The sequence below is a fragment of the Rattus norvegicus genome, chromosome 6, assembly GCF_036323735.1.
Source record: "Rattus norvegicus strain BN/NHsdMcwi chromosome 6, GRCr8, whole genome shotgun sequence".
Lineage (NCBI taxonomy): Eukaryota > Metazoa > Chordata > Mammalia > Rodentia > Muridae > Rattus > Rattus norvegicus.
In genome coordinates, this window is record NC_086024.1 from 78,669,531 (window position 1) to 78,678,968 (window position 9,438).

At 44.9% G+C, this 9,438-nt stretch overlaps 1 protein-coding gene across 1 annotated transcript; it reads left to right on the plus strand.

Annotated features, from left to right (window-relative positions):
- Positions 1-5,414: 5,414 nt before the first annotated feature.
- Positions 5,415-7,105, plus strand: Aldoart2 (aldolase 1 A retrogene 2). Its single transcript, NM_001013943.1, has one exon. It carries the CDS (start codon positions 5,476-5,478, stop codon positions 6,568-6,570), a length of 1,095 nt encoding a protein of 364 aa, NP_001013965.1. The 5' UTR covers positions 5,415-5,475; the 3' UTR covers positions 6,571-7,105.
- The last annotated feature ends 2,333 nt before the right edge of the window (positions 7,106-9,438 follow it).

Here is a 9,438-nt window from a genome sequence, read left to right on the forward strand (position 1 = left end):
TGAAATTTGAATCATTGTATCTAAAAGAAGAAATTGGCATAGTAAAATAGATCTCTATGTAGTCTATCAGTCATTAGTAACATGACAATATTGATTATTCTTGTAGCATCAATTTGCTTAGCACATTTGATTTTTGGACATATTGGTCTAAAGTAAATCATGAGGAACGATACCTAAGGATTCATAATGGACTAGAGCCTGGAACTCCAAAGGGTTGCAGGCTTTCTGCCCGTCTCTCAGAATACTTCTAATACTGACCTCTGACCTCTGAACCACTCATTGCCCCATCTTCTCTCCACGTGGACACCCCCTTTTTAGTGTCCCGGAGGGCCGTAACAGTTTGGTGATGGGTCGCCAAGCATCGTTCTTTCCTACAAAGACAGTCTGTGCATGCTTTTTTCTCTTTTTAATAGGCAGGACAAAAAAAGAAATGGTGTCCACTCTTTTAGCAGAGACATACATATTCACTCAGTAAATAGGAATTTATAGCAGATACCTTAGGTTCCCTTTTAATGAGAGACACTGACATTCTTTGTATAAGCCTTAGAAAAAGCCTATTGAAGAAGGAGCGCTGTTGTAGAGTCCCCACCACCTGGCTACCCTCTCTCCGCACACTCACCACTATGGCGGAACTTCCGTGTTTCAGTTTCCTGTACTTTTTCTTGATGCATATCCAGTGTATTTTAGGAATCTCCCACTCTCCATCGTTTGTTTTTTAAAATATGGTATTTGCATTAACTCTTTGAGAACCGCATGCATGTATACAATGTGTTTTGATAACATCTATCCTGCTCGTTCACTAACTCCTCCCAGCCTCGGCCCAAACCCCGCCCCACCCCCTCCATGTTCTTGGCTCTGGATAGAGCAGGGGTCAAAGAGCAGAGGTGGACCGTGACTGCAGGCGTCTCTGCGTTATCTCATTAAGAGCTGATCCCCAGGAAGGCAAACAGCTTGTCTCGAAATTTGCTTTGCAAGGAATATAATAAGGAAATCTAAAAAGGCTGGGCAGAAGGTGTGCTTAATCTCTTGTAATGCTGGTTCACCCCCGTTTCAGACCAAGAGTGATGATACTTGGGAAAAAATTGGGAGCCTGCCTGCGGGCAACATTCACCCCTGATGGAGAGATTGCTACAGAAACCTGACCCTTGGAAGTTCTCAACGTCCGAGTAAGGATTTATTAAAGGAATTAATATCTTTGAAGGCTCAGAAAGCAATCCTGTTTTCCTACAAGATGGATGAAAGGGAGAGATTTCAAAACATTTGCTAGAAAACATCAATAGCCAATCCTGCTGATTTAATTTTTTCAATCCCTCAGGCATCAAAAGAAGTTGTGACTTGTCCACATTTACCTTGGAAGCAAAGCAATATTGTAAATTAGAAATGACCAGGGCTTTACTGGCTACATTTCATTTTTAATTAGTAGAAGTTTCAGGAAACTTTAGAACATCTTTTTCCACAGAAGCTAAAGAACTTGCCCCTTGAGATTGCAGGAGTATCTGGCCACATTCACTTCCAAATGGTGATCTAGTTGTCTATCCCAAGCTCCACAAAAAGTGGTCTTCAGCCACCCCCATTTCTCCCCAGTTTATTCTTGACTCATCAGACATAGCTTATGCTTTTGTTGGGAACTCACAACAGACATTTACTCGTCAAAGACTGATCCTAAAAATAAAGACAAGTCTCTAACAAAGAAGCACCCAGATTGCAAAGTGGTAAAATAGGGGCTGAGTTTGTTTCTTGTCGTGAACCGGTGGGAGGCAATGCTAGGGTTGCCCATGACTTTGAAGTTAAGCTTTTCCTCTGAGAATAATGTCAGCAAACACAGGTCATGTCATACATTAGGCTGCGTGGTGCTGTGAGCTTGTCGCAGAGTGCAAGGCCAGCTCAGACAGCAAAGTAAGGCTCCCAGTTCAAAATAACAAACCATCAAAAACTCCAACAAGGAGCGGGACCAGGAAGGGGGACAACATTTAAAATGTAAATAAATAATTAATAAAAAGAAAAAACCTCCAACAATCAAAAAATATTTTATTGACTACATTAAAAAAAAAATCCAATGTCGGGGCTGGGGATTTAGCTCAGTGGTAGAGCGCTTACCTAGGAAGCGCAAGGCCCTGGGTTCGGTCCCCAGCTCCGAAAAAAAAGAACCAAAAAAAAAAAAAAATCCAATGTCAACCAGTTGGTGGGGACATAAGCCTTTAATTTCAGCACTTGGGAGGCAGAGGCAGGCAGACCTCTGAGGTTAACCTTGTCTACGAAGACAGTTCCAGGACAGTCATGACTATAAAGTGAAACCCTGTCCTGAACTCTCCCCCCCACCCCCAAATTTGATCTCCTTGGCTGCCCACAAACTCTCGATCTTCCTGCACCAGCCTCCTGATTTCTGAGGTCTCGGGGTGCACTATCATGTCTGGAGCTGAAGTGTCAGCAGTATTTCGAGTCCTTAGGATGAAGCGATAAATAAACCAAGTCCCTAATATCAGGAAACATATATTCATTAATGTAAACATTTAGGTCTGAACAATCTTCTATAAGTAGATAGTTCAGGAAGCACCTGACACTATTAAGGTAAGAAGAATGTGTCTTCCAAAAACTTGACTATCTTAGTATGGTGGCTATCTTCATCATTCACTTGACTGCAATTGTAGAAACCTTTGGGCACTCCTGTGAGGGATTTTCTTGATCCGATCATTTGAAGCAGGGAGAACTCTAAAGGTGCACTTTCTGGTGTCAGGTCAGATAAAGGGACATAGAAGAAAGAAGCTTTTGCTTTTTGCCTGCTCATCCTTACTCTTGCTGGCAAGTTCATCTGTCCCACTGCTATGGAATTTTTAGAAGCAGCTTCTTGTAGACTGAGGACCAGCTCTCCAGGGATCTCCACCTTCAGCACCAGACGGAGACTGCTGGGACATCCAGTCTCCTGGACTGAGCAACTATTAGATTCTCTTGTGTGAACTACCTGGACCACAGCATGGAATTCAATCTAATCTCTTCTCTTCTCTTCTCTTCTCTTCTCTTCTCTTCTCTTCTCTTCTCTTCTCTTCTCTTCTCTTCTCTTCTCTTCTCTCTTCTCTTCTTCTCTTCTCCTCTCCTCCCCTCTCCTCTCTCCTCTCCTCCCCCTCTCCTCTCTCTCTCTCTCTCTCTCTCTCTCTCTCTCTCTCTCCCCCCCCTCTCTCTCTCTACACACACACACACACACACACACACACACACACACACACACACTCTCACTCACTCATTGTATCATATCAATTCTGGTTTTTAGAGAATGCTAATATACTTAGTCTCCTTATGTCTGTAACTATCAATGTGTGTGTGTGTGTGTGTGTGTGTGTGTGTGTGTGTGTGTGCCTGCATGTGCATGCACCCGTATGTGTACACATTGGCTGCATGTGTATGTGTAGGCCTTAGGTCAACATCAGATGTCTTTCCTTTGTCTCCACCCTGTAGTTTTTGAGACAGTCTCTCTCTGAACATGAAACTTAAAAAAGTTCAGCTAGGCTGTCCAGCCAATGAGCTTCAGGGGTTTTCCTGCATCCGCTTCCCCAATTCTAGAATTACATGAGCACACTGACAAATCTGGCCTTTTAGGTAGGTGCTGGAGACCCAAACTCAGGTCCTCATGCTGTGTGACCAACACTTTATGAGCTGAGTCATCTCCTCAGTTCTACTTACACACTTCTTGAGCATTTTTCCTCTGTGCACTGGGGACCATAAGGGGCCCCTGCATCCTCTCTGAGTTCCTGTTTTCTGAACTCAGGCAGTGTGGGAATTAAGCTTCACCTTTGTTACTGGTGGCTAGATTAGGGGATGGTTCAGATGTAGGAAATGAGGGGCCGCTTCATTCTGAACCCTAGATTAGACAGTTACACCTTATCTCTGGAAGACTTTTTCTCTCAGGGAAAACCAGTTTCAAGGACATGCCAAGAGCAGGCCAAACCAACCAGAGGAAAGAGGTGGAGAAGGAAGGGCAGAACTGAGCTTACCACATTGTTCTGGATCTCTACCTCAAGAATCCACACAAGCCACTCCCCTAATGGAGCAATAGAAGACTGAACAACTAGGAAGGCCAAGACCATCACTCAGGGGCTGCCTGAGACTGGAAACACCGACGATGGGGAGTGAAGCTGCCCCTCCCTGGTGTCTGAGCCACACCTGTCCCTCCTTCCCCTATGGGGGCGGCTTCCCTCCTGCTCATCTTCCAAGTTTCAGTTCAGACTGCTCCCTATCCTGGGAAGCTTGAGGGGACTGGAGGGAGGCAACCCTGCCTCTGTGCTGTGCTAAGACTTTAAGCAGCATTTATGAACGTAATGTGTGCTTTGTCCTGTGGGTATAAGGACTGTGCCTTACATGTCTTTATGTGCCCAGCAGATGTTCAGTGGATTCTCCCAGAATGACTAAAAACATGGTAAATTTGGTTATTTTTAAAGCTTCATTTTGGTAACAATATCAACAAGAAGACTAGCAAGCAATAAGAATTTCCCTTGGTAGAAATTCTGTGCCCTAACATTGGCTGGTAAACTTCATTGTGCGTCTGAGATTTAATGCCCGTCACAGAAGTGGCATAGCCTCTTCACAGAGCGTGGTGACTGATGATCAGCCTTTGACGGATGCCATGTTCTTGTCACCGTAACGTTCTCCATCAAGGATAAACTAATAGGCAACAGGGAGTCACTTTGAAAAATCTTCAGGTTGGGGATTTAGCTCAGTGGTAGAGCGATTGCCTAGCAAGTGCAAGGCCCTGGGTTCAGTCCCCAGTTCCGAAAAAAAAAAAAGGGCTATAAGGTTATTTTCTTCTTAAGTTTCTTACCATCTTTACAGCGAGAGTATATTTAATTTTGGAAACATTATTTCATAAAGTTATGCAATTAGAAAGGATTTTTAGCTTAAAAAAGAGGCTTATATTTATTTTAGGAGTATGACTATTTGTATGTATGCATACCATGTGTGCAGTGTCCAAGACAGCCAGAAGAGGGCACTGCATGTCCTGGAGCTGGAGTTACAGAAACTTGGGTGCTGGGAATCAAACTCGGGTTCTCTGCAACGGTAGTAAGTGCTCTCAACTTCTGAACTCTGTCCAGACCACGAGTTTTGGTTTTAATTAGTAAAATTAATTTGTAGACCCTTGTAAAAAGAGATACAAAAAGTACTTTTTGTGTTATTTTCTTAATTTCAGATGATTATTCAGTTATAGATATTACCTTCTGAGCTGGGCATGGTGGTGTGCACCTTTAATTTCAGTACTCAAGAGTCAGAGACTAGCCTGATCTACAGTGGGAGTTCCAGAGACACATCTAACCCCCCACCCCCACCCCCGAACCCCGCCTGCTGAATAGATTACATTCTCTTCGAACACGCCACAGAAACAGGTTCTGGTAACCCTAGCAACATTTGCCCCACAATGTTTTTGCCCAGTACCACAGCGCTTAGCCAATCCACCAGCTTCGGTGCCAGGACTGTGCTACCACCAGCACCATGCCCTACCCATACCTAGCACTGACCCCGGAGCAGAAAAAGGAGCTGTCTGACATCGCTCACCGAATTGTGGCTCCGGGCAAGGGCATCCTGGCTGCAGATGAGTCCACCGGAAGCATCGCCAAGCGGCTGCAGTCCATTGGCACCGAGAACACCGAGGAGAACAGGCGCTTCTACCGTCAGCTGCTGCTGACTGCCGATGACCGTGTGAATTCCTGCATTGGGGGCGTGATCCTTTTCCACGAGACACTGTACCAGAAGACGGATGATGGCCGTCCCTTCCCCCAAGTTATCAAGTCCAAGGGTGGTGTTGTGGGCATTAAGGTGGACAAGGGAGTGGTGACCCTGGCAGGAACTGACGGCGAGACCACCACCCAAGGGCTGGATGACCTGTCTGGACGCTGTGCTCAGTACAAGCAGGATGGAGCCGATTTTGCCAAATGGCGTTGCGTCCTGAAGATTGGGAAACACACCCCCTCAGCCCTTGCCATCCTGGAAAATGCCAATGTTCTGGCTCGTTACGCCAGCATCTGCCAGCAGAATGGCATTGTACCCATCGTGGAGCCAGAAATCCTCCCTGATGGGGACCATGACTTGAAGCGCTGTCAGTATGTAACTGAGAAGGTACTGGCCGCTGTCTACAAGGCTCTGAGCGACCACCATGTCTACCTGGAAGGAACCTTGCTGAAGCCCAACATGGTCACCCCGGGCCATACTTGCACTCAGAAATTTTCCAGTGAAGAGATTGCTATGGCAACTGTCACAGCGCTTCGTCGCACAGTGCCCCCTGCTGTCCCTGGAGTCACTTTCCTGTCTGGAGGGCAGAGTGAGGAAGAGGCATCCATCAACCTCAATGCTATCAACAAGTGTCCCTTGCTGAAGCCCTGGGCCTTGACTTTCTCCTATGGTCGAGCCCTGCAGGCTTCTGCCCTAAAGGCCTGGGGTGGGAAGGAGGAGAACAAGAAGGCAGCCCAGGAGGAGTACATCAAGCGAGCCCTGGCCAACAGCCTCGCTTGCCAAGGAAAGTACACCCCGAGTGATGAATCAGGGGCGGTGGCTAGTGAATCCCTCTTCATCTCTAACCATGCCTACTGAGCAGAGGTGGGCTAAGGCTGACCCCCCAGTACCCCGGGTCTCTGCCTACCCACTTGCTCTTGAGGAAAGGGGCCTTCAGGCTCTCTCCCATCAATCCCTCTTGCTGCCTCTCATGACTTTGGTGTGTGGTGTTGTCTGTGAATGCTGACTCCATCATCCCTTCCAGCTCGATGCTAATCAACAACCATTCAAAGGGGAGGGGAGAAGGGCCAAATCTGCCCCTTTGTCTTAAAGATTTGTTAGGCGTGGAGGCGGCAGGTATCACCTTTTTCAGGGTATGTCTGTAATACCGCTTAAAGAATCCCCACTCCAGCAACCCCATGTGTTTTTAAAGTCTGCTTCAAACAGGTGTTTGCTAGTTTCTTTCTTTCTGTCTAGGAACTATTGTAACCTTGAAAGTTTGGACTGTTTTGGTCAGTGGGCATTTGCCAAACCTCGAGTCTACATATCGGTAAATGTGCTTCTGTTTAACTATCTTTTCACAGTCATAAGAGAAATAAACATATAAAATAAACGCATCTCAATGCATAGCTGAGCAGGAGTACAGATGTTTTATTAATGAAAATGAATCCAGCTTTTGGTAAGTCATGGCGGCAATATAACATTTCATTGTTTGGTCCTGTGCTAGACAGTCCCTGCTGTTTCCACAAATTCCTGTAATGCTTAATGGACATCTGGAAGAATTCAGCCAATTAATCGAATTCACATAGGAGCTAGGCTAATGGCTGTCTGAAAGGCAGATTACATTAAATCAAACTTGCAATATGAATGAAAGCACTTAATCATACATGCAACATTCATTAGATGTGGCACAGCAAGTGTTTTGATTACTTTAATGAAAGATCAGGTAAAGTGCATCAGCTGAGCAGATTGAAAAGACAGCATGCTTACAAATGTTTGATTATGCTGACTATCAACAGAAACGGTGCCAGTAATTTATAGCAAAACATATTTGTGGGTGTCTAGAGCTGCTGAGCGCGGGGAAATGGAGGACCAGGGTGCAGAGCAGTGGTTAACATCGGATAGAACTTTAGTCAGGTGTCAGGAAGAGACAGGGGTTCAGTCATTTAGAGACACAGGCTCCTTCATGATGGGACTTGAAATCTCTATGAACCCCAATTTCATTTGCTCTCAGGATCTCTGGTAGCAGTGTAGGGAACACCCTGACTTAAGAGAGGACTCACCTCTGAGGCCCTGAAATCTCTCGGCAGGAGTCGAAACCTTAGTGCTTACATTTTCGGCTGGCCTCTAGAGCCACGAATATTTTTGACTGTCCCTGTATTTTCTCAGACACTCCCCACTAACATTGTAGAAAAGGAAACTTACAAAGGGTGTTCCCTACATAATAGTAATGGTTTTATAAATTCTAGGATGCAATAAAACACCACTTGTAGTTTTTGTTTGTAGAAAATAAGGATAAGGGATATATAATATTTTAAATATATTACATTTAATGTATTACATTTAAGGCATTACATCTAATATGTGTGGTTTTTAGAGCAGGGTCTTACTTATGTAGCCCAGGGTGGCCCTGAATTCAAAGTCCTCTCTCCTTTATCTTTCAAGTACTGGGATGACAGTACAAGTATGCCTAGCTAATACATTTGGAATTAATTTTGTAATTAATAAAACTATAAGATAATGAAATTGTATTTTATATAACTATGTATGGCTTCTCTTCTACAGTGAATGTTAATATCAGAGAGGACAACCTTTAGCGACAGTGAAAACCACTTTCCCTGGAGCTATGGAAGGAGCTGAGCAGGCTTTGATGGCTTTAGTTTGATAGCAGTGGAATTCTGAGGACAGAAATGGTGTGGCACCTGGCAGGTCCCTCCTAGGCATTGTCTCCAATTCAAACTGATCTACAGTGAAGCAAGGATTCCATTGCTTTGATACCAGGGGAGACACCAAGACAGAAAGATGGGCGTTGCAGTCACAGGTGTCTATGATGCTCTATCCAGTAAAATACCACAGAGGAAAACAGAAGCAGCAGCAATGCCAACAAGAGGTCATTCCAATCCAGAACACAGGCAAGCAGCAGAAAGCAGAGGCTTAGGAATTTTCTAAAGAAAAGCAGGGAAAAGCTAGAACACGAGAAAATTGATACTTAAGCGACTTAGTTCATTTGATAAGAAATATGACAAGACAATTAAGAAGCCACTCTTCTAGAATAAGTCTTCTTTAGTCCACTCTGGCCACCGTAAGGAGGTGCTGTGAACCAGGCAGCTTAAGCAGAACAGACAGCTAGTTCTCACTGAGCTCCAAGTTGAGAAGTCCAAGGTCAAAGCTCCCGCAGGCTGTGTATCTAGGGAGGGTTTGCATTCTGACTTTCAGACTGAGTGCTCCTTCTGAGTCTTCACTGGAGGAGGGCTGGGGTTCCTGGGGTTTGCCCTTATGGCCTCACCACCTGCCAGAGGCCTTGCTTCCTAAAGCCACACCCTTAGTGTTCTGTGTCAGTGTATGAATTTTGGAGTCATGTGTGTTAAGACCATTGAAAAATACTGCAGAAACCTATGTGATTGCTATTGTGTTTCCCCACATTATATATGCATTTACAGAAAGGGAAAGGAAAGTGAGCTGGATCAGAGGTAGCCATTGTTTATCTACTCACCTAATGGCTCTTCTTCTATGGTCTTTCTCTCTCTCCTCTGGTTATCCTCAGCTACAACATACGCAACCAAGAATGACTTTAAACTTAGCTGTGCGCCATCATGCTGATTTTATCCAGAATTGGGGGTTAAACCTAAGGCTTTGTATATGCTATTGATTAGTTAATCTACTCCCCAGATTTTATCTGAGATAAGGCCTAGGATATCTCAGGCTGGTCCTGAACTTCCTTTATCTCATTTTTCAATCCTTGATCCT